At 33.0% G+C, this 27,262-nt stretch overlaps 1 protein-coding gene and 1 long non-coding RNA gene across 12 annotated transcripts in view; one reads left to right on the forward strand and one right to left on the reverse strand.

Annotated features, from left to right (window-relative positions):
* The window catches only part of LOC142221528 (synaptic vesicle glycoprotein 2B-like), a 935,546-nt gene that overhangs the window by 801,636 nt on the left and 106,648 nt on the right, over window positions 1-27,262 (forward strand). For all 11 annotated transcript variants that reach the window (XR_012718091.1, XR_012718090.1, XM_075291280.1 and 8 more), the window contains one exon: window positions 18,385-18,544. Coding sequence is in view for 9 of the 11 variants with exons in the window: in XM_075291280.1 (XP_075147395.1) it covers window positions 18,385-18,544 (160 nt within the window). In the remaining 2 variants the exon portion in view is untranslated. The remainder of the gene's footprint in view (window positions 1-18,384; window positions 18,545-27,262) is intronic.
* Window positions 24,971-25,201, reverse strand: LOC142221529 (uncharacterized). The gene is made up of 2 exons (XR_012718093.1): window positions 25,150-25,201; window positions 24,971-25,075 (listed from the first exon to the last, which is right to left on the reverse strand). It is a non-coding gene; the product is annotated as an uncharacterized LOC142221529 (long non-coding RNA).

The raw sequence follows: 27,262 nt of genomic DNA on the forward strand, positions 1-27,262 counted from the left end.
ATTGTTTTTCCTCTGGGCTCAAATACTGCTTGAGGAAAAACCCTATCTTCAACGTCCGTCCGTCCGTTTAGTTAATACTGTCCATATGTCGTCTCAATCAGCTCCACCACATGTCCTCAACTACAACACCCTATATCTTGAAAATGCCCTACTCCATCATTTTCTTTTCCAGGACATTTCTAAACAAGAGCTTTATTTTAAAATTTAATTTAAATTTATTTTTTTCATAATTCTTACATAAATTCATTCTTATAACTCGTTCACTACTTAATACAGAATCAAAATAATAAAATTTATATAGTTCCAATTATATATGTATATACTTTTACAAAATAGTAAAGACAACGCATATATTTACATATTTACATTTTTGTTTGTATCACTTTTTACCATTTTTCTTTTATAATTTGTGGATTTAATATATATTCCTGTTAATACGTTAACATATATAATTTTAGGCTAATTTGTGATTCGTCTTTTTTTCGATTTTTATTTCTATTGCCCACATATTCTTTTTGTACTATTTTTTGTTATGAACATTTGCTGTCTTACAATATATATATATGTATATATATATATATATATATATATATATATATATATATATATATATATATATATATATATATATATATATATATATATATATATATATATATATATATATATATATATATATATATATATATATATATATATATATATATATATATATATATATATATATATATATATATATATATATATATATATATATATATAATATATATATATATATATATATATATATATATATATATATATATATATATATATATATATATATATATATATATTGTAAGACAGCAAATGTTCATAACAAAAAATAGTACAAAAAGAATATGTGGGCAATAGAAATAAAAATCGAAAAAAAGACGAATCACAAATTAGCCTAAAATTATATATGTTAACGTATTAACAGGAATATATATTAAATCCACAAATTATAAAAGAAAAATGGTAAAAAGTGATACAAACAAAAATGTAAATATGTAAATATATGCGTTGTCTTTACTATTTTGTAAAAGTATATACATATATAATTGGAACTATATAAATTTTATTATTTTGATTCTGTATTAAGTAGTGAACGAGTTATAAGAATGAATTTATGTAAGAATTATGAAAAAAATAAATTTAAATTAAATTTTAAAATAAAGCTCTTGTTTAGAAATGTCCTGGAAAAGAAAATGATGGAGTAGGGCATTTTCAAGATATAGGGTGTTGTAGTTGAGGACATGTGGTGGAGCTGATTGAGACGACATATGGACAGTATTAACTAAACGGACGGACGGACGTTGAAGATAGGGTTTTTCCTCAAGCAGTATTTGAGCCCAGAGGAAAAACAATGGCTACAGGCTTGGTAGGCGGTAGAAGGGGTGGGAGGCTCGGACAGATAGACGGACATTTATACTACTAATTGTGAATGCACTTATTAGGTTGGTTTATTTTTTCTTCTGGACACGAGGACATATGTGAATGGTTTTCTTATCGTGTGATGAACGGTGAAAAGTACCCATACCAAATACGACGATCTAGCGGATATGCCACCGTGTCCAAAATAATCCCTCATTACATCGATTCTGAAGTTGAACCATTACACCATAAGGACGTTTTAACAGTTTCTTTGCTACAAATGTTAAAGTTCTTCAGCTTTGTTTTCAAATAGGTCCATAGGTGTTCATTTATATTCATGTCCGGGCTCTCCGGAGGGAGAGGACGTCTGCTTGAGGCCATTATCTTGGACAAATAAGAGAGAAGTTCACCACTGTGGTATCACAATGGACTGAATAGTCTAAGTGAGCCTGATACCTCGGGCTGCCACATAACCTAACCTTGGACAAACACAAACCCACCTTACACACTAATTTTTTGGGCAAATTCGGCCAAATTATTCTTCAGTATATGTAAGTTATCTATTTTGTATATATATGATTCAAGAAATATGATGTTTCCAATGCTATTTGCATGCCGTCACATTCCCACCTGCGGGTTAACGCTATGCGTAATATTTCGTTTTCCCCCTTTATCTTGCTTGTTTATTTAAAAATCACCAAGTATAAATATAATCATTTATAATAATTATTATTATTACATACAATGCATTTGGGAACACAGTTATGTTGTCTGATGAGTCCAAATTTAATTTATTTAAGTCTGATGGTGTACTTCGCGTGGACAAACAAGGGAGAAATTGGAAAAAAAACGAAATATTACACATACTATTTACCACGTAAGTGGGAATGTGACGGCATGCGTGGAAACCTTATATTTTTTTGAAGGAAATATACACAAAATAGATAATTTATATATTATGAAGAATAATTTGGCCGAATCAGCAAACAAAAAAATGGGCCTGGAATACAGATTTGTGTTTGTCCAAGATAATGACCCCAAGCATTCGTCCCATATTGTTAAGGAATACTTGGTATAAAACACCAGAAAAGTATTACCTCTTTTTGGATCCGGAAGTGATGCAAAATTGGCGCAGAAGCGATGAATTTAACATGGGTTTGTCATAGGATGGACGTTCACCATTTCAGTAGCCGTTGCACTGAATTTGCATCACTTCTTAAGGGTTGATGCGAATTCAGTGTTTTGAATGTGAATTAAGAAAATATGTGATATTTTGACAAATAAATAAATTTTAAAACTTTTTATGATTTTTATACATTTTAACGCTTGTCTGGAACGTTTGACATGAAATATTTTCAAAAACTCGCAAGTTTTCTAAAATGGATTTAAAATTTTGTTCGGCATAATTTAAATAAGTTGTATCATACCAGCAAAAACTAGGTAACCATATCTCATTACATTTGACATTACCAGGAGCAAAGCTGTCATTACACGTTGCATTGCATTGCGGTTAGTTGTAATGACTAACTTGTAATGACAAAAATAAATACTTCTCGGTAATTTTTGAATTGTTATTCTCAAATTTTTAGGCAGTTGGATGTTAATGACTTAATAAAATAGAATAAATGATGGTACCATTAGGTATAATTGTTCACATAATTGAGCATTTACTTAAAAAATCTAAACGAATATGTAATGTAACGGTAATTCTGAAGATTTTCCGTTAAGAAATTTTTATCACAAATATTTCATAATAATTGTGTTTTAAATTAATGAACTATTACAGCATTACTCGCCATATTTTGATCCATTGTAATCGGCGATAGAAATCAATATTTTAGAGATTTGGTTGCTATTTTGCAAGCTTCGGTGTATCTACGAATAAGTGATTATATATTAGGTGATTATATGCTTTAAAAGCACTACTTATTTCATGGTCGAAAGTATGCCTGGGAAGAAGTACTTTCCTCCTAGGACATGCGTATGTAAATGTAATCCGGAGCGATGTCAATTAATAAGTGGTTATTAATTTTTAAATAGGCTTACCTACAAGATTACCGGGTAATGAGAATTTTTGTTGGGATTTTATTAATTCTTAATCTGTATTTAAACTATTTGAAAATTTTAAATTTCCCAATAAAAATATGAAAAAAGCGAGTTATAAAAAATTGACTAAAATGAACTTCCTGTGCAGTTAAAATTAAGAACAAAATTAAGAACTTTGGGAGAACATTTTTGGAAGAGCTTTTAAAGTTGTGCCTTTAGAAGAACTTCCAATTTTTTTTGCTGTGTAAATGAACACCTATGGACATATCGATGTCTACATTCCATAGTGCGCTAAGTCTAAAAAGTGAATTTTACAGGAGACGCGTTCAAAGTTTATTTGCGGTGTTAAAATCATACTTATTGTAGATTTTTTTTAGAATGTGCTAATTCCAAATAGTGAAAATAGATCACGACTAAAATTGATTTAGACCACTTTAGAATGAACAAACCTTTTTGCGTTGTTCATCTGAGTGGACTTAACATAGTATCCTTTTATCGGAAATATTTTCTGGCATTGGTCGTCTACGGGTAAGTACATATAGCATATTATGGTTTGGAGAATTGAAATGTAACAACTTACACGCAAAAAAATAATTCTATCAACCAAAACGAAATTTTAGTCAAAACAAATATCGTTTCCCATTTGCTTTTCCTCTAAGGAAGTTTGTTTGCCTAATCTTCCCTCAAGTCTTTCTCACTACCACGAGGTTTTTAACTTTTTACTAGCTTTTTCTATAATACAAACAATGTAGAAGAAATGATTCTATTTTATAATTTTTTTTTAATTTTACCTTTCGCCTGGACTACGAAGCTGTTATTGTCATCAACCGACAATTATCGCTCTAGCCATCAACGCACAAGTAACGTAGTGAACCAGTTATATTTATAAAGCATAGTTTTCGGCGCCCACCAGGCGATGTAAAGAAACTTTATTTGACAGAAACATACCTTTAGATGGCCACCGTGGTGAAATGGTTAGATCCTTTGTATACAAAGGATCGTGGGTTCAAACCCTGCTTCGATTGAGCACAAAAAAGTTTTTTGTTTTACATATATTCCAAAAATGTTCGGAAGATTCCGAAAAAATGTTCGACATTACGTACTACTATATTAAATTTTTACTATGAAAATGTGTCTTACAAAAGACTTAAAGTCAGAAAAGAACAGTGCTTTATATAAACGAAATAGGTTTTTTTTGCGTTTACTAACATTTTTTTTAATTACTTACCAACTATTTGCATTGTAACTTTTCATTTACTAAATTTGTGTTAAATTTTAAACTATAGATTTTTAGGGAGAATAACAGATTTATTAAAGTCAATTTCACAAATGTTTCAATACTCAAACGTATCTATAAATTCACAAAAAACTACACTTGATATGCTGGCAACTTTCTCCAATCTAAACTGTTCTAAGTTTACTTACAAGTGCGAAATGTTTTTGTTTAAATTCGGAATAACATGTTAAGTAAACATAGGGACACTCAAAAATGTATCATGTGTATGCTAAGTCAACTTAGAAAGCATAGCAAAAATAAATGTACATTCTAAAGAATGCTATGTTTACTAAGTTTTGAAAAATATTTTACCGTTCTGTTCTAAACAGTACTAACTATACTTAGCCCTTTTTGAAATGGTCTTTTTTTAAAGTTTAGTCGCAGGCTAAGTACAATTCTTGCCATAACTTTTGTTAGAAGTGTCCGATAAATTCGAGCTTTTGACAGGACTCAAGTTACATCGATCCGAATACAAATAAACGAACTACATCAAAATATGCTAAGTCGACTTTGCGTACTCTGGAATGAAAACATCGATGTTTGAAAGCAAAGCTGAAGAACTTTAACATTTTTAACAAAGAAACTCTCCAAAATATCCTTATGGATATATGGAGCTGAATACACGTAGATTTGACGAAAATCCTAACCATTTCACCACGGTGGCCATCTATAAGCTTTAATTTAAGGTATATACATATTTATTTACTTCATATTTTTCATGTCGTTTCACAATTTATTTCAAATTGATTGGTGTACAACTTTTTGTTTGCTGACTGTATACATTTTCGGAATCTATTCAAAAAAATATGGCTTGTATTTTTTTTATTTCCAACAAACGCTGTAACAACTCTTCAACCAGATTCGGCCCTTGCTCCATTTGGGGGGAGGGGGTTTTTTCTTGACATGAATTATGCCCAAAACTATACCTACGAAGACATTGTTATTCAAAACTCCTCTTATGACGACTTCGATTGAAATAAAAGGGGAAACCGTCTTCGAATTGAAAATATGAAGGACATTGTTATATTGTATTTAGGCAAAATACAATGAGGCAAAAAGTTGTGTAACACCAAGACAAAATATTTTCTTTGAAACGAAATAGCCCTTAGTGAACATAGTATTGATTTACAGAATATGTACTATTTGCGTACGATTAATCATCAATAACAAAAAACGTATAGACTAGAATTTGATTAATTCAAATAGGAATTTCGATCAAATTCAAACCGATATAAACAAATGTATAAAAAATATACATTTAAAAAACTTTATTCATAAAATCAAACAGTTATGATCCTTGCTAGTAGTAATAGACCTAGAGTACATGCGTGGATACCTGCAAACCCCCCTGACCCTGAATCTATTTTAAATAGACTGAAACAATGCAATCCAGATCTTCCAACAGCTTATTGGAAGGTTGGCCGTTTGGATGGACAAAGACGACATGCAGTTTTAATATTGAACACACAGTGTTTGCCACATATAAACAAGGTATATAAAAACGATCAGCTGAAGGATTCCGAAATGGACAAGCCTCCGTCTGAATCAGAAATAAGCAGATCTTCTTACGAAGTCGAGGGAGATACCAAAGATGCAGACATGGATAGACATCGTATGCGAGAGGAGGTTTCTACTGCCTCAAAACTCATCATAGTTGAACCGATGGTTATTGCGAGAGTCATAGAGGACATTCTTGATGACTCGATTGAGACTACTGATATGACGGTTGTTGAAAATCTCGATGGTCCCATGGATCCTCCAGATAAATCTTCACCATTGTAAGGCTGCTTGTGCTGCCTTAAAAGTTTTCCTGATAAAAGGGGTAAATATAGTTCTTATTCAAGAACCATATGTTTATAGAAACAAAATATATGAATTAAGTACTCCAGGGTTCAGTATTCTGGTAAAGATGTGAATAGAGCCTGTATAATTGCTAAAAATTAGCTTAAATTGTTTCTGTTTCCTTCAATGTGCAATGCAGAGACTGTCGTTGCCAGTTTAGAAAAAGCCAAATGCAAATATTGGGATGCAAATGCAGTGGAGAGTAACTGCTAGAGTTTATTTTGCATACTAATTTGGTAGTTTGCAATAAGAGAGATGCCCCAACCTTCGTCACTAAAAACAGGCGAAAGGTTTTGGACGTCACCTCGGCCTCGCACGAACTGAATGAAATGATATCTGAGTGGCAGGTTTTAAGTGAACATAGCTTATCAAATCATCACTACATCAGTTTCAAATTTATTGTTCATACCACCAAGACCATCTTTCCGCCAAATGTTAGGAAAGCTGATTGGATAGGTATAAGGAATCGTTCAATATGATGACACCGGAAATACCAGAGACAAATATGAGCACTGTGCAAGATATTGAACACGCAGTGGAGCGGATTACTAAGGCCTTCTATAACTCACTGAAAGCTGAATGTCCGAGAGGGAAGCCAAGGGGGGAAATCGACCGCCATGATGGTCTACGGAGTTAAGTAATATGAGGAAATCCTGCAGGAAGGTCTTTACGCTTGCAGGAAGAATCTGAGAGGACACAAGCGAGAACTGAGAAAGGCTCAGCATAACTCCTGGAATGATTACTGCAGCAGTATTGAGAATACGTCCGAGGCTTCCAGACAACGGAAGGTACTAACATCCATTAACTCCGATACAGGTTTTATTGAAACATCGGAGGGCAATTGGGCAACATCCAGTGAGGAGACGCTGGGGGTACTATTGGACACACAATTTCCTGGAAACCAGACGGTTGAGCCATGTTCTGGCGGTGCCGCAGCGGCTCAGCGTTCATTTCCTATTGAGGAAGTTGTATCGGAATCTAGAATAAAATGGGCGTTAAAGAGTTTTGGACCATTCAAATCTCCCAGATCTGATGGAATTACTCCGGCGGAGTTACAAGCAGTGACTGACACAATTATAACCTGTTGTCGGCCATATAAACAGGATGTATAAACTTAGCATATATTGCAGAAAAGTGGAGGGACACAAATGTCACTCGAGTGCGAAGGATTTCCGACCAATCACCTTATCCTAATTCCTACTCAAGACTCTGGAGAGGATGATAGATCTATCTTAGAACTAGCGTCGATTCAAGTTTGCTCTCGAAACGACAGCATGCATACTCGAAGGGCGGGTATACTAAGACCGCATTACATGATCTAGTCAGCTTTATTGAAAGCGCACTATCTTTCAATGAATACACAATCGTGGGGTTTCTAGACATCGCAGGGACATTCAATACGTCCATCCGAGCTCGATATTAAATGGTCTGACAACTCTGAATGTTGATCCAGGTATACTTAGGCTGTTAGTCGAACTTCTAATGAAGAGGCGTATTTCAGCCACACTAGGACAAGCAAAGATACAAAGGTATGTGTACATAGGCATTCACCACGGATGAGTTCTATCACCTCTTCTTTGGAATGTTGCTATAAACAACCAGGTTTCCCTTGAAAAATAAAGAATTTCCATCCGCAACCAGAGATATTATACAGAGAGCTCTCCGGATGACTGAGAAATGGACGAAAGAGAATGGTCTTGTCGTAAATCCTGTGAAGATAGAACTAGTCATGTACTGCAAAGATCGCAAAACTCCCACGGTTAAGCCCATATCCTTAGGGGGTATTGAAATACCTTGGGGTTGTTTTGGACAGGAAGCTGAACTTTAAGCTTAATATTGAAGAAAGGACGAGAAAAACCACAGTAGCTTTGTACTCGTGCAAAAACGCAATAGGAAGAAAGTGCTTTAGTAAGAGAGGAACAAATTCCCTTAATGTCATGCTGCATATATTGCCTTCAGAGATTTTAGCCAAACAGTCAGCTGCAACAACGGCTGTGCGGTTGTGCGAGCTATCGCTGTGGTTGGAAAATAGGTACGGCCACAGTTCGGTCCTCAAAATAATGCCAGATGTACCTAACGTAGTGGATTACACTTTGGCGAAACCACTTTTCAACAAAAAGTTTGAAACTCTAATTCCCAACAGTGAGGCGTGGTGCACACAGTCCCCGGGGAATACACGATTTATAGATTTCTACACTGATGGCTCCAAATTGGATAGACAAGTGGGTTTCGGAGTATATTCTAAATATCTGGAACTTCGAATAGCGAAAAGATTACCTTATCACTTTAGTGTTTTTATACCCTCCACCATAGGATGGGGGTATATTAACTTTGTCATTCCGTTTGTAACACATCGAAATATTGCTCTCAGACCCTATGAAGTATGTATATTCTGGGTCGTGGCGAAATTCTGAGTGGATCTAAACATGTCCGTCTGTCCGTCCATCTGTTGAAATCACGCTAACTTCCAAACGAAACAAGCTATCGACTTGAAACTTGGCACAAGTAGTTGTTATTGATGTAGGTCGGACGGTATTGCAAATGGGCCATATCTGTTCACTTTAACGTATTGCCCCCATATAAACGGACCCCCAGATTTGGCTTACTGAGCCTCTAAGAGAAGCATATTTCATCCGATCTGGCTGACATTTGGTACGTGGTGTTGGTATAGGGTCTCTAAGAACCATGCAAACATTGGTCCACATCGGTTCATAATTATATATAGCCCCCACATAAACCGATCCCCAGATTTGGATTGCGGAGCCTTTAAGAGAATCAAATTTCATCCAATCCAGCTGAAATTTGGAAAATAGTGTTGGTATATAGTCTCTAAAAACCAAGCCAAAATTGGCACATCGGTTCATAATTATATATAGCCCTTATATAAACCGATCCCCAGATTTGACCTCCGGAGCCTCTTGGATGAGCAAAATTCATCCGATGCGGTTGAAATTTTGGTACATTTCGTTAGTGTACACCCAAAGAAATTTGTTAGTAGGGACAGCAGAAAAGTCTGCTAAAACAGCAGAAAGTCTGCTGGAAAAGGGACAGCAGTCACTGTTTGCTGAAATATCAAACATTTCCTGCTATTTTTTAAGCTCGATTACACTAAAACATGTTTTATTTTGGCTAAAACAAATAAAAATGGAGCTATCCTAACATAATTAACACAATATTTTATGAATATCTATAGTATTTGACTGAAATCTGAATATTTATCGACTTAAGGCATAACAGCAAACAAAATGTTTGCCGATCGTATTTAGGAGCTTGTAAGTATATTACAGTGCAAAAATATACCAAAAACTACTTTTGGTTCTTAAATATGCATTGGGGAAAATTTTATAACCTAAAAATTTTATAAATTGTTGTTCATTAGGCCCTGAAGTAGCACACATCGACTGCTGTTTTTAGCAGACTTTTTTCTATGAGTGTATAGCCGATAACAACCATGCCAAAATTGGTCCATATCGATCTATATTATATATAACCCCCAACAATTTTATATTTCTATAAAAAATTTTGTGAAAAATTTATTTCTATAAAAAAAATTTTGTCAACATTTTATTTCTATAGAAAATTTTGTCAGAATTTTATTTTTGTAGAAACTTTTGTCAAAAATGTTAATTCCATAGAAAATTTATGAAGCATTTCATAGTTGGAGAGGAATATTTTACAAAATCTTACAAAACATCAATAATTCAACCAATCTACCAAACAGTAAAAAATCTGCCATTTGTGGTAGACTCGTGTTCATAATTGTATATAGCCCCCATATAAAGCGACCCCCATATTTCAATTCTGGCTCTATAATAACCGCACAAAAGATCATATCCGTTCGTAATTATTTCTTCCCTATATATACCGGTCAAGAACTGAATATATACGTATTTAATCGACCTTTCTTTTGTCTACTATATATCCCGCATGGACTAATTTACAATTTAGAAGATGATGTTAAGAAGTTTTAAGATGCCTTGCCATCGGCCGCAAACTAGGCTTGCCAGATTTCAAATTGGCAAAACCAGTACATTCAAGAAAAAAACAGTACATTTGCAAAAAACCAGTACATTTTCATTTTAGCAATAAAAACACAAAATCATAAGCAATTCAACAATAAACATTAAATGAATTTTTCGAACGATTGTATCCAGTTTTGTTTTCCGCAAGTGAAATCGGAGGTCACTTTTGAATCTGTAAACAATCTCCTGTGCAATCTTCGGTTTGGTAACTGTGGTTATGCATCACGGTGTGAAGACGAAGGCAGCTTCTGCCACAACAGATGTTTTAATTGAGTCACTGGAAGTCGGCTTTAATAACCCAGCAAAAAAGCGTCGCGAAAAAATTGTGAAAATGTTCTTTTTGGATCCGGAAGTTGTTCAAAATTGGCGCAGAAGCGATGAATTTAACACAGGCCTGTCATAGGACGGATGTCCACCATTTCAAATGCCGTCGCACTGGATTTGCAACACTATAATTTTGCCAAATACTACCAATAATTTGCCAAATAAATAATTTTTATAATTGTCTGTTTGTCTGAAAAATTTCCAAAAATTGACAATTTTTCTAGAATGGATTTAGCATGTTTTTCGACAAAATGTTAATAATGTGTACCATTTTATTAACCCTTCTTTGCGTGATGAGGTCCCGCTGGACCTTTTTGATTTTTATTCATACATAACTTTTATATGAATTTCAGCTTGATGGTTTATGACTTCTTGTACTGAAGTGTTTTAAGTCGAAAACTTTAAATTTTTATGTGATTGAATCATTAAATCGGTTTTTATAGGTATTTGAAAAAGTTTAGTGCGATTCTGCGTGATGAGGTCCAATGGGACCTAGTACTAATTACATTAGTGGTTTTAGCACAGTTTAAAAAGCTGTGTAAAGATATTGCGATTTTCGTATTTGGAACAATTAATAACACTAACATCCTTTCAGAAAATACCGTTATTTGGAAGAATTTGTCATTTTTGAAGTTTCCATTGGTTTCGTTGCTTGGTAGTACATAATTTTATGTCTTCCGTTGATATATCCAATATAGTGAGAGTAAAAGTGCAAAAAAAGTTATTTGAACTTCATGGAAATCATGGTCGAAATAAGTTTTTATATTTCTATACATTTTCCAGACCTATCGGCTCCTGGAATTTGGCAAGATGTGCCTCAATTTGGACCAAGTTTGAAACAACCACTGTGCACATAATACTGCGAGCAAAACGAACGCCACTAAAAAAAATCGTATTGTTTTTCCTTCAAAAATCCAGTTTGTTAAGAACATTCAACTACAAAAACAATATATTGTTGATTGGTACGTATAAGGATACTTATAGGTACCACGCCTGCGTCAAACATCAGGGCCACTAGTATACTAATCAAAAATTTTAACATTATCTGTATCCTATTAAAAATTAAATAAAACTCTATATTTACAACCAAATGTTTATATATGCAATTTGTGCATTATAGAAGAGTCCATCTACAGTAAATGATCGAAAAATATCGTAGGGATAACCTCTCTACCATCCTTTTTTTATTGTAGGTCCCACGGGACCTCATCACGCTGGTATCACTTCCAGTGTTATCACATACACAAGGGTTAATCTTTACTCTGTTTTTAACATATTTGGAGCAAAAAAAGTTAAAATTTCCTTTCAATAAAATGAAAAAAGGGAGTTACAAAAAATTGAACAAAAATAACTTCGTGAGTAGTTAAAATAAAGAACATATTTGGGATAACATTTTTGGAAATGCTTTTGAAGTTGTGCCTTTAGATGCACTTCCATTTTGTTTTGCTGGGAATTTGCTAACTGATATTAACTGACTGTTCTCAATATTTTTTATGTTTTGCCGATTTCATGTGTCGTTTGATATCTGTTAAGCCTCCATTCGCAATTGAGAATTTGTAGCCATACACACACGATTAAATGTTTTCTCGTATTTAGAATGATTTCATGAAAAATTTGGCGCGACAAACTCTGGTGTAATCGATCAATAGAAAAACCAGTACAAAACGCAAAAACCAGTACATTTTTGTACTGTTATCAGTACATTTGAAAACCCAGTACAATTGCCAAAAACCAGTACGTGTACTGGCTAAACCAGTACGTCTAGCAAGCCTAGCCGCAACCCAAGTAATTTAATTGCAGATGACCGTCTTTAGTATAAGTTTCTATGCAATCCAAGGTGGAGGGTACATAAGATTCGGCCTGGCAGAACTTACGGTCGTATATACTTGTTCAGGTTGAAATATTAGCAATAAGAGTGGTGACGAATTGGCTGAGATGTAATGTTCCAAAAAATGTTAGCATTAATATATACTTAGACAGGTAAATGGCAATAAAATCTTTGGACTCTCTGTTCCATAACTCGAAAACTGCCATCGACTCCCGCAAATCTCTCAACGAGATGGCTGAGTAGCACAATATTCACCTAATATGGGTGACTGGACATAAGTTAACGTTTTCCAGTAATCCTGGCGGACATGGAAAACGTTAACTTAAGCAGTCTGCCAATGTTTTTGGAACAATCTGGTTTTTTCAACAGAAGAAAATAATCGAAAAGGTTTAGCGGTTAAAACTAGAAGTGCCTATACGAGTGTGTAATAGGTACTTTTAGTTAATGTGGACTAAATAGTCAAAGTGAGCATGGAACTTAATCGGACTGCCACTTTAATCTAACCTAGTAGTAATAGTAGTATGAAGTATTTTAAAGAATTCCCATATAAACTTAACCTAATCCAACTTCTTTTTACTTCTCCATTCAGAATTTGTATTAAGTCAGGTCAAGTTAGCTTGGGTCTATCGAAGTATCTGATTCAAGTTTCCGTAATATAGGACAGGAATATAGGTAATTCATTTTGTATAATTCCTAGATGTACTGTTTATGCTCTGGATATTGATTCATCATTAGATTTTTGCAACAAAATTCACACTAAATTCTGCTTTAAGTTCGTTTATGGCTCTAGCCCAGAAAATATTTTTAATAGTATCTGAATGGAGAGTTTATGAGGCAATCTCTCACGATGCATTCTAGTGTTTTAAAAACGTAGTTCATGTGAAGGTCTAAGATGTAAAAGTGACAATCTTCTGCATTGGTTTCCAAGTTGATGTATGTTGGTGTAAAATCTGACACTTTCAAAATGTGTTTGAAGAAATGCCGTTGCTGTTTATCCACGGTATCAAATTGCTCATATCACCAAACGAGAGCTCCATAGGTTTCAACAGATCTGCTTACTGGTTGGAATAGTTTCCACTTTGCATTTAGTGATATCTCTCTTTTATTACGGAATTTTTTCCATGGCGCATTAGTCCCAATGTTTGCAGAATCATTGCTTGTTGCAAAGTTATAAGTTTTTTGATTAATTTTCTATATTTTTTTTTGGAGAATAGAAGAAGTATTTTAACTAAGTTAACTTTTTGCCGTCAACAATCAGATTAATGCCTAAATTTGGTAACCTTTTTGTATTATCCAATTGTGGTTAAATTGTAAGGGTCGCTGTTGAATGTGAACCACACCTAAACGCCAAGTTTTTTCCGAATTTTATTTGACATTTCTCTATTTCAGACTTACTCAATTTAAACCATGGAGAGATACACAATCCAACAACGTGTTAAATGGTTCCAAGAAATGGCAACAGTGGATGATAAATTTTCGAAGAAAATCATCTTCAGTGATGAGGCACATTTTCACCTCAGTGGATTCGTCAATAAACAGAATTGCCGCATTTGGGCGAATGAGAATCCAAGAGTGATTGTCGAAAAACCAATGCACCCACAAAGAGTTTGGTGCGGTTTATGGGCTGGCGGCATCATCGGGCCGTATTTTTTCCAAAATGAGGCCGGTCAGGCAGTTACTGTGAATGGTGTTCGCTATCGTGAGATGATAACGAACTCTTTATGGCCCGAATTGGAAGATATGGATGTGGACGATATGTGGTTTCAGCAGGACGGTGCCACTTGCCACACAGCTAACGAAACAATGGCTCTTTTGCGCAACAAATTCAATGGCCATTATCTCACGTAATGGCGATGTCAATTGGCCGCCAAGATCATGTGATTTGACACCGTTGGACTTTTTTTCTTTGGGGTTATTTGAAAGAAAAGGTGTACGTCGATAAGCCAGCAACAATTCAAGAGCTAAAGGATGAGATAATTCGGCACATTAACGGCATAGAACCTCCATTATGCCTGTGCGTCATCGAAAATTTGGACCATCGGATGAAGGTGTGCCACCATGGTCGCGGCGCCCATTTGGCCGATATTTTGTTCCATACATAATTGAGTAATACCAATATATCATAATAAAATACAATTACAATAATTTCCTAAATAGTTTGTGTTTTATTCAAAATCAACTTCGCCCCTTGAAATTTTATAACTTCAATATAAACTGTCTTTTCAGTTAGTTTGCTAACGTGTTTGAATATTTCTTTTACATAAAATGCGGAGCAGAATTCCACCATCACAGTCATCTTTGTGCCCTTTCCATATATACTTCGTGCAATTGGGATATGTGCTGTGAGTTTGAAATCATTTGCTAATACTTTCTTGATAAGCCACGAAATATAAGTCTCCGTCTGGCTAAATTCGTTTCCAGATGATTAATTCGGATATTATCTCTATTTTGAGACTCTTTTAATTTTCATATTTCAGTTCATTTTTTCCTAGTGTTAGCAGATTAACATCATTTCTCAATTGTGTTATGTTTTCTTTAATATCTACACAGAAAAAAGTGAATAATTGAATCAAATACAAAAATTGTGATTTCAATTATTTTTGTCTTTGATTTTCAGCTTATAACGAAAATCATAAACCCAATTACCCAAATTGTAAGGTTGTCATAAAATTATTTTTAAATGAAGGAATATTTGTGTTGAGTATAAAGGTAATTGGAATTTGTCATAATATCCAAATGACATAGTCCTCAATCCAAATACATTAGTATTTGAAGTATATAAGCTTTTCCAATTACAGCCATAATTGAACTGAGTACAATATTTAAAGAATTTTACAACCCATGCAATTACTACCGTAATTGTGTTCATTATGATGGTAATCAATATAATCTTTGTACTATATAATCATTATTGGTTTAAGAAAAGTATACAAATACACTCTGAAAAACGGATTTATGCGTTTTATTATAAAAAAATGTAAAAATATATATAATTGTAAATACAGCGAAGTACATGTTTGGAAAAAAAATACAGAATATTCGTTGCAAACGACATATTTAACAGGCTCACTCACAAAGAAAAAGTTGTTTTTAAATTATCTGTACCACCTGCTGGATTTGCTTTCCAAATCTTCCTCATTTATATGCGGTTTGTTTCTGCATCTTGCTCTTCTGTAATACAAACCTCTATTCATTTCAAAGTTTCAAAAAGACTTCAAAGATTTATATGATTTTACCTTTTGTTTGTGGGAAGAATTAAAGCACGAACTCCCCGTTTTCGAAGTAAACACATTTTCCTATAGGCCACATATTTTTGACAGTCCGCTTATATCCATTTATAGACCAGTGTGACGTGTACACGTCCTAATTTTAAAAACAAAATAGAAAGAGTGTAATTATATGTATATTCCAAAGTTTTTCCCAAGTTTTTGAATGGTCCAATTCAGGATGTGTGTAAGTTTATACAACGAGAGAATTCATTTACTTATTTATCAAAGTTTTCAGCGAATTTTGTAAATTTACGAACGACGTTTTACGAATATACGAAATATATACTAAATATATTACATTAACTTTCCGTAAAAAGATCATGCTGTGAAATATGCGTGATTCGTCGTGATCCCGTGAGTCTAAAAATTGTTGTGAATCGTTAATCGTCTTTTAAAGTTCTGTTTGCGTGAAAGTACACGAGAATTTCGTAAATATTAGAGGTGTGCGCGTGACTGAAATTTCACACACACTCACGCACATTCACGAAGCATTTATTTACGCACGATACGTGTGGTAGCCAATCCCACTCACGCACATTCACGAAATGAAAACCAGTACCCACGCACGAAATTTTATTCACGCAAATTCACGAACCGATTTTATTTCTCACGTACGACATATTTATTTTAGTCCCATTCACGCATATTCACGAGAGCTGCTTTGGATTTTGTTTACGACTCACGTGATTCACGCGTGTCACGAGAATTTCGTGTCACGCGCCCACCTCTAGTTATATGTTCCTCCAACACGTGACACGTTAGATTCACAATGAAAATGTTCATTTTTACGAAGAGAATTCTTTCAGTGTAGTTTCCACAAAAAATGCGCTTGACCAAAGAACTGGTATTTAGATAAAGGTACTTACCTGCGGTAAAAATAAAATATGATGCGCTAAAAATGTTGTTAATGTAAACATTTCGAATCGCGTTACCGATGCCATGGTTTATTTGCTGGTAAATTCGACCAGAAGTTTCTTAATAATAACAATAAATTGCAATTTAATTTTTTTGTATTTATTTATTTTTTCATTACGTAGCAACGTCATAAACAGTTTTATCAGGCAATTACACATTTTACTTAAATCAACGACTTCTACACTTAGTCCAATTGAACATAGTAATTGATGTGTTGTGAATTGAATTACCAGGGACAGTTTTTCATTCAACCAATTATTTTCGTATTTGACTTAATAAAAATGGCATTTGATATAATTTTTTCATTCAATTATGCCAATAATTGATTTTTATTTTCCTACATTTTTTCTGTGTATAAGATCCTGTTTTCGATAAATTCACAAGCTTTTCATCTAACAGTGTTGACAAGGATAACTTTATTGTTTCTATTACTTCCATTGTATTTAAGCTCCATTTGCTAATATATGTAAAATTTTGACAATCACTGCGATATTGTGATAAGGCTAGAAATTTAGTTTAGTAGAGCATACTTTTAGGCCTTTTAATTATTGCAATGATACCTAAGCTAAAGGAGGGATTAAATATTGATTTTGAAAGTCTGCCAGCATTCCACTTTTTGACACACGGACGGATCATTTCTATCAAGCGATAGAAAGTGATATGTATGTAATTTTCAGAATTTCCAGGAAGTGTGGTATAAAGCAGTACTGAAAAATTACATATCATACCAAAACAAGCATATTGCTTGATAGAAAGGCTCACACCTGCTTGATTTTTTTGGTAAAGTTTTCCTTCTAGTGTATGACTTGATTTGCTTTCCAAGCAAGCTGCTTAGTACTCACCTTTAGGAATTGCTGTAACGTATAAAATAGAGATTCAAAAAATGGTTTCACCTCCAACCTGTGATCTAGATGTTAAGTAAATATAGATCATCCTATTACCACTCATGATGTCGTATATTTTTCATGTAAATCAATTTAAAATCAAAAATAATTTTTAACGATTAACACAAAAAAAATAATCTTTCTTAATCAGAGATTTGTTTTTTAGATCTATATTTTTATCAATATAAAGTGTTTTTGTTTTCTCTACATCACAACATTCACTGCTCAGGTTCCAAAACGTTTCGAAATATATGTATTTTCATTAACGAACACTTATACTTCACGCATTTTTTTGTTTTCAATAAAAACCACGTGTTCACTCCATAAATGCATCAACAGAACTGAATGCAGCAATAAAACTCGAGGACACAAATAGTCGTAAAAGGACACATACCATACAAAAGCGGCAAGAAAATTAAATCCACACACACGATCCCTTCCTGATCTCGCTATTGCAACAAACAACCATCACCACAAGGAATTCATACACACTGTTAAATTTTAAAATGGTCATAAAATTAACAAGTCACTTTTTCCTGTGTAGTGATACAACGCATCTAATTTCAACTCGATGTATTTTCAGTATTCAGCTTAACTGTGGCCGGCTTTATAACGATTGCATTGTATTTCGTTCGATCTTCAATGGAAAATCTTATCCTCTCCTGCATTTTTGAGGCACTTACTTCCTTAAGTATAAGCACTGTCTATTGTGTGATGGTGGACCTATTCCCAACAAATTTAAGGTAATTTAATGATTTTTTTTACTATTTACAAAACAACTCAAACCGTTGAGGTTGGTCAATGTGCATATAGTATATCCCATTAACTTTTACTAAGGGCTTGTTTGAAACCGAAACTTTTTACTATGATGATATATCAATTTACTATGGTGAGGAAATATTGCTAGTTTGATGTACTAACTTTGATTACTAACCCAGCAAAAAAACGTCGCCAAAAAGGTAGTGAAAATGTTCTTTTTGGATCCGGAAGTGGTGCAAAATTGGTGCAGAAGTGAGATATTTAACATAGGCTTGTCATAGGACGGATGTTCATCATTTCAACAGACGTTGCAATGAATGTGCATCACTTCTTAAGATGTGCTCCGAATTCAGTATTTTGGATATGAATTAAAAAAATTTGTAATATTTTGACAAAGAAATAATTTTTATGATTTTTAATTCATTCTAACGTTTTTTTGAAACGATTGACCTCAAATATTTTCAGAAATTTGCAATGTTTCTAAAATGGATTTAGCACTTTGTTCGGCAAAATTTAAATAATTTGTACTATTTTATTAATTCTTACTCTGTTTTTAACCAATTTGAAACAAAAACAAGTTAAATTACCCGTTACAAATATGAAAAATGAGCCATAGAAAAATTTAAAAGAACTTCCTGTGTAGTTAAACTAGAGAACATCTTTGGGAGGACATTTTTGGAAGTGTTTTTAAAGTAGTGCCTTTAGAAGAACTTCCAATTTTTTTGCTAGGAATAAAACTACTTTTTAATTTTATTGAGATAATCAAAATATCTTGATGAGTTTTATGGCAGATTATGCATGTATTCTTGCTTTTGCATTTTTGTTTAGGATGATTGGGAGAAGGGCAGTTGTTGCGATAATCTTCGAAATGATCGGAATCGCATAATGGACATGAAAAGCTCATCTTTTCCTGTGATGAGTATGTCTGAATCCTTTGTGTGTCAGGCGACGCGATACCATATCTATCTTTTGTAGACTTGATACTAGATAATCGCTCGACAATCTCAAATCTAAAAATTCATCCAGATGGGACCACATGGGCAACTCAGTATGGGATTTTAGGGATTCTTCCCGCAAGGAGAGTTTTATCGGTAAGCTTTGACGAGATTAAGTAAATAAGAATGGGATCCCAATGCTCTGTATCAACTGCCAAAGCTTTAAGGGTTGACAAACAATCATTCACCGTAGACTGTATCCTTTGAATGGAATCGCTCGTTTCAACTAAGGCCACTGGGATATCAAAAAGAATTTTCAGTTGGTTATCAACCAACACGCGTTTGTTCTCATATCTCGACTTCAGAGCTCCCCATGCCAAATCGAAATTTTCATCGCAGAGTGTTGATTATCCGTCAAACTAAGTCGTGGACTAGGGAAATCGTTTGGGTTTATGGCCAATCTGGATGCCTCACTTCGAGGATTAGATAAAGTTGTGATCTTCATAATATCTAAAAGTCGCGATCTACCCACATAGTAGGTCTCTAAGCATATGTTATAATTAACACTGGCATTTTCCTTAAGATTTTTAGGAGTGCCTAAATCCGGCGATAGCAATACGGTTTCATAGGACATTTGAACCTTACGCCATCACAATCACAATCTAATAACAATTTGTCGTGCTTTAAAGACGTTTCCTCCATGATAGAGGTATGACTCTTTTCTGATGGCTCTGTCATCGTGTTTCCAAACTGGCAGTTGTAACACTAATCAAACAGTTCTCTATGTAACGATTTTCAAAGGAAAGGAAAAAGGGCACAGTAAACTTTCAAACTATGAAATTGATTTGAATTTCACATTAACCAATTATTACAAATCACTGTCACGAATCGCACTGATTCAAAAATATATGGGTTTAATGGTTCTATGTAGGTTTAATAATAAACAAATTAAGCAGCATTAAACCTTCTTTCGCAAGCAAGATTTTTAATGATGGTGCATAGTTCCTCCCGCAGGGTGACTATGAACCCTTTGATACCGGTTCCTAAGAAGCTTTACCCTGATATTTCGAGGGAGATATATGAAAATTTAATGCAAATAGTCAACGAGGGCCGCAAAGCGAATTTTAAGAAAATTTCTCTAGTATTAGAAGTGCGAAGATAAAAGATTTCGTATAGTTTTATATAGGGTGACTATGAACTTACAATGGCGGTTTTTAAGAAGCCTTTTGGTGATATTGCAAGGGAGATGTACACACCGAATAGTTTTCAACGAATTCCTTTGTAAAATCCTCCTGATATCGAGAACAAATTTTTACTGGATTTGGTATACTTTTGAGAAGGATAACTATGAACCTGATCGCAACGAAAATTTCCCCTGGTACTGGGAACAAGATTAAAAACAATGGTATAGTTTTGTGTAGGGTAACTATGAACCAGCGTTGCCAATTTAGCTTTTTCCGGCTAGATTTGGCTTTTTTTTTAAGACATTTATTGGGGAAAAAATGCATTTAGCTTTTAGCTTTTTTTCTGGCTTTTTTCATGACCATTTTAGCTATTTTTGATTTTTTTTATTTTCGACATGTTCCTATTGAAATATGGATAAAACTTCGTTTCTTGCTGCCAGAATAAGGGTTTCCACATATTTCAAAGCTCAATTGTAGCCCTAATAATTATTCCAGCCTTTATGCGGGCATTTTTGCAGCAAATACATCTTGTTGTATAGTTTTTTCCTCGTATTCATAAAAGTTATGGTAAACTTTAAATCTACTATTACCATACAAATTCCTTATATAAACTGTTAGTAAATTATTAGGAATAATAGCAGTTGACTCGTTTATCCTTTTTATGTTATTATAATACACTCATAGGAAAAATCATGCACGGCGTGCTCATTTCAAAGCGATTCGTTCATGAAAGAGAATCACCACACATGTGGTGTCAAACTGAGAACAGGCGGTGTCAATCTGACAACGATAAAATGACACCATGCGTTGTCAAAACCACAACCAGCGTTCATGACCTGACAACATTATGGTTACGACTTTATAAACAAAATTAAAAAAAGATTTCTGCTAGCGTGACTCGAACCTGTGTTTTCTGCACCATACGCGTTAACAGTCGCCTTACCACATTGTACCACCGAGGGAGTTACCATAATAACATCTAACGATTATTTTAAGACTTTTCATGGCCAAAGAAAAACGAATGCCGTTCATGAAATCGTGAACGCCCGTGGACGAAATTGTGAACATTCCGTTTTGATTTTTTGTGAACGTGTCCGTTTCATTTTGTCGCGACTACGGAACGTAATTTTTTCTATTAGTGTACGTATTCTAAAGTTATTATGATATTACTAAATTAAAATAGTATATGTAAATTGATTTGTACACTGAAAAAATATTGTCGTGAGGCTACAGATTTCATGTCTTTAAAATACGAACGCGAATTTTGGTTATAATAGCATTTGTGAATTTCTCTTATATAAACTGTTTTCCTTGTCCAAAAGCCGATAAAATCGTTTTGTCCTTGTAGTTAATTCAAGTTAAAAATGGGTATCTTTTCATGAAAGAAGGCTTGGGTCTATTCTAAAAAATTCTTAAAATTAATTAAATAGTCTTTAAATTTGTGGAGTTTTTGTATCTTGACCACAAACCAAAATAGCGTTCAAAAATAGAAGAGGTTTTTCAACATTTTATTTTAAAAACGTATACACATAATAATTTCTACTTAAAGTCGAGTCTGAATTTGGAAATTTAAGTTGTCGTTAGCACGTTTTTAAAGCACTGTGATAGCTCATGAAGAAAAAGCTGAAAAAACGAATAAATTAAAATTTGACTCGGAATCAATACCAAAATCATTAGTGTACTAAATCTTTGGAACCGAACATAGAAATAATTAAGGAAATAATGTTTTGAATGTGGTATTATTTTTTAACATAAAAAAATGCAATAACATAAAAACATTTACGAAAATTGGACAACAATAGATTTGTATGGTAAATTTCCGAATAACGAATTTATCATTAATTCAGTTAAAACGAAATATATTGATATTTTCTAATGCAACTCTATGTGACACTGGACTTGTTGATGATTAACCAGCTGATTATTGCAAGTTTACGGGGAAAAAAGTGTTTACTAGGAAATATAAATGAAGGACTTCCAGTAAAAATTTGTGATAGTAATCAAAATGTATCGAGTACGCAAACAGAGCTAATATGACTTAGATTTTCTTACAGTCTCACAGAAATGGAAATAAAATGAATACAATTAAAATAATATGCATTTTAAGTGAAATAAAGCCTTTAAGTTTGTTAAATTTCAATCAAAAATGTGACTTTTGATACAAAAAAATTTAGCTTTTTTAGCTATTTTTTTTAACATTTTTTAGCTTTTTCTGGATAGTTTTTGGACAAATCTAGCGGTTTTTGGTGAAACAATTCTGGCAACGCTGCACCCTATAAACCTTGACGACTACGAAACATCAAAAGACAAAATTATACGTAAACCAATACATACCCGTTACTAATCCCTTATACCCGACGATGTATTACGAACTACAACAAACTATAGACTTACTGGACACCCTTAAGACTCTAAACACAAAACGACAGACTAGATCTATCTATTGCCGGATAGCCTGACCACGACGACGCCGAGTATATTTATAAAACGTTAGACGAAATCGCTACAAATAATAATAAACAAATCATAATTAATAAAGATTTTGCGAAGCAAGTTAATAATATAACAAAAAAGGTTAACATATTTTCAAACACAATAAAAAAAGATACTTTTATTATAACAGAAGATATAGAAATTATTAGAAATAAAATATGACTAATTAAAGAAAGCATAATGAATGTAAAATACGCTATTAAATGGGCTAAAAATAACATAATAAATTCATTTCTTTTAAATAAAGCCGAAATGAACCTGACAATAAAAAAAGGAAATATGCCATTGAATAACATAGAAGAAGCATTAGAATTAGCAAGTATAAATGTTCTTAGTAATTATAGTAACATACTGTATGTAATCAAAATAACCATAACAAAATTTGAAATTTATGAAAACATGCTTGTTAAGCCTATTATAAAGAATGACAGCATAATACCTGTAAATTATAAAGAAATTTTTTACAACGAAAAGTAAATGTATTCAATTAAAGATAAATGTAAAATTTATAACAAAATAAAAATTTGTAAACAAGAAGAATTAAAAAATTAAATAATGATGTATGTATTAAAAATATTCTGCAATCCAAAAACTCGTCCTGTATAAAACTGAACATATCCCCCGGGTAGAAGAAATATCGGACTGCATAAATATCATGCATAATAATGCAAATAAAACAATAATTATTCCGACCATGAACTACCACTTGGAAGGCACATACTTAATTAAATTCAGCAACACCACATTGGAAATAGATGACAAAACTTATTTCAACCTAGAAGTACCGGAAATGATACCAATAATAGTACTCCACTAGAAACTAAAATACAACACATACTATACTTAGAATCTATTCGTGAACTTCAATACAATAATATAAAATCAATCCGACCAATTAAAGAAGTAACATGGATAAGTAATTTAATAATTGGTTCTGTATCATTTGTAACAATAAGTCTTTTATTTTGTACAAATTGCCGATCTAGAAAGAAGAAGATTACATTTGTCATGCCATCACCTAGTTTTCCAGAACAAAAACAAAATGCAGTTATACCCAAAGATTATAGATTTGAGGAAGATGGGAGATTGGCTTGCGTCATACCAAATGTTGCATTTACCAGATTAGTTTAATACATGTTTGTAATCTTTAACCAAACAATGTTAAATTTTAGCCAACAACAAAAAAAATACATTTTCCCCTTTATGGAAATTTATTTCGTGCTTTTAATTTCTTTTTATTTGCATTTTAATGTTATGTCAATACTTGTCGTATACGCGTTTGGTTCGAGTATTAAACTAATGTGGTAAATGGTTTGATGTGATCAGTAGCCAATCTCCAATCTTCTGTAATCTATAATCTTTGATACCTCCAATCAAAGACAATACATGTTTGTAATTTTTTATTTGTTTTTCGTTTTTATTTTTTAAATGACAGCAAAAAATTACATTTCCCCCTTTATGGAAATTTAATTCCTGCACTTAATTTTAAGAAAATTAAGGTTTTCATTAAAAAATAAAAACGAAAAACAAATAAAATGACAAACATGTATGGAACTAACACCGTCAATGCAACATTTGGTGTGACGCATGCCAACTTCCCATCTTCCTACGTGTATTGCCTTTGCTTCAGACCTTGTGCTTGTCTGAAGCAACATGTTTTAAAACGAAATAATTTAAAATTCGTTAATTTATATGGATATAGATAGATTTTCGGCTTATATTTTTGTAGAAATATATTTTGTTGTTTTAATTAGTTGACCTTTAAACTTTTAATTATATTTGCTTAGTTCGGCTTGAGGTCATGTGAATAAAAACAGATGTTGTTGTTTTTTGAGTTGTATTTTTATATTTAAAATTTTCCAATATTTCGAGACATCTCCGATGCTCGTCTTCAGGGAAATTACTTTAAACAAAAAGAAAAAACATTTAACACATTAACAAAAAATATATCATTACATGAAAAACACAGATAATTACATTTAAATTTAAAGAACAGTGAACTTCTTTACAAGGGAGTATATTTACAACTAAAAGCTAATCTGTCTTTCTATATTTTTATACAATATTTCTATAAATATGTGCACAATGGTCCGTATCAGTCTTAAAATTCATTCGTCTTTCTGCAGGTACATACAAAAGACTAAACCAAATAAGAAAGAGAAATTTATACTTGACACAGTGGGGGAGACACGGAAATATCTAAAGGAAAATAAAGATGTACTTATTCTAACTGCTGATAAAGGGGGAAAACCCGTAGCGATGTATAAAGACGATTATGAAATAAAGATGAAAAATATTTTAAGAGATATTTGTACATATAGACGCTTAAAAAGAGATCCGACATCAACACTACAAACCAAAAATAACAAACTGGTGGAAAAATTATTCAGAATGAACATCATTGACACCAACGAAAAATTAAAATTGATATGTGAAACTGCTAACGCCCCTCGAATTTATGGACTTCCGAAGATACATAAGGAAGGAGTCCCTGTAAGACCGATATGTTCTTCAATAAATTCCCCCTCTTATGAACTATCAAAATATATTGTAAATATTTTGAAAAATTTGACGAAAGATTCCAAATATAATGTAAAGGACGCAATTGAATTTAAGAATAAAACCAGTAATATTAAGATTGAGGACAATGAAACAATGATCTCGTTTGACGTAGTATCTCTTTTTCCAAGCATTCCAGTAAATTTGGCGATTAAGATTATAAAAGAAAAATGGGACGAAATAAAGGACTATACGAAGATACCGATGGATATTTTTAAAGAAATGTTAACTTTTTGTATAAAGGACTCAAGATATTTTGTATATGATGACAAGGTGTATGAACAACGTAAAGGAATGTCAATGGGATCACCAGCTTCACCGATTATCGCCGATATTGTAATGGAAGTACTCTTGGACGCAGTATTGGAAAAATTGACTATTAAACCAAAAATAATGACAAAATATGTAGATGATCTGTTCTGTATTTTGAATAAAAATGACGTTCAGGCCACTTTATCAGCTTTAAACGCCTTTGATAGACAAATTAATTTACGATGGAAACAGAAGAGGACAACAAGTTACCAAACTTAGATACTATAATTCTAAGGCACAGAAATGGAATAAAAATTAACTGGTATCAAAAGCCAACAGCCACAGGACGATTGATCAATTTCAACTCCAAACATCCTAGACGAGTTATAATGAATACGGCTACAAATTTTATAAGAAGAGTACACGATATCAGCGACAAAATATTTCATAAGGACTACGAAGATAAGATAAGAACCATATTGCGATTAAATGATTTCCCGAATAAGACGATTGACGACCTAATACAACATGTAAAAGAACGACAACATATCAAACATGACGAAATTGAACCCAAAATTTATAAACCCTTGACATATGTCCCCCAATTCTCGGAAAGATTCAAATCATCAAACATGCTAAATAAGGACAAATTTCAAATTGCACAAAGGACTCATAATAAAGTAAATCAATTCTTCAGCAAGACAAAATCCAAAATTAAGAAAGAAGACAAGTCAAACGTAGTATATAAGATCAAATGCAATGGAAATGACTCTGATACTTGCTGTTGATGTTGCTATTATACCACCTATGTATATACTTTGCCAAAATATACTGTGGGTCTCATACAAAATTTAAACATAGTAACCTTAGATTTAAATAACCTTTGAATATGAAATTTTATAATTTTACTTTTTAAGTTTTTCAATAAACTACATCGAATCAACAACAGTTTTAAATTTTTTGCCCATAAGTATTTGATTTTCTGGATTGTGCCAGATTTTTTTCCGTAAATTTGTGCGGATATTGGAGCATTTTCGTTCAAGAATTGGAAGCTTGGACATTTGGTATAGCTGTTTTATCATCATTCTCTTTTTTTGAGTTTTGCCAAAAAGTTCCACAATTGGATGTGGACACATACATTTTATGGTAATTTAATTGGAAATTTGTGTGGATATACTGGATATTGCCATGCCAGGCTACGAATTACGTTCAAAGGGAAATTCTGAGTCACCAATTAACGCGGACGCAGATCCATTAAATACAACAATGATAGAAGCAA

Source organism: Haematobia irritans, chromosome 1 (assembly GCF_050003625.1).
Source record: "Haematobia irritans isolate KBUSLIRL chromosome 1, ASM5000362v1, whole genome shotgun sequence".
Taxonomy (NCBI): domain Eukaryota; kingdom Metazoa; phylum Arthropoda; class Insecta; order Diptera; family Muscidae; genus Haematobia; species Haematobia irritans.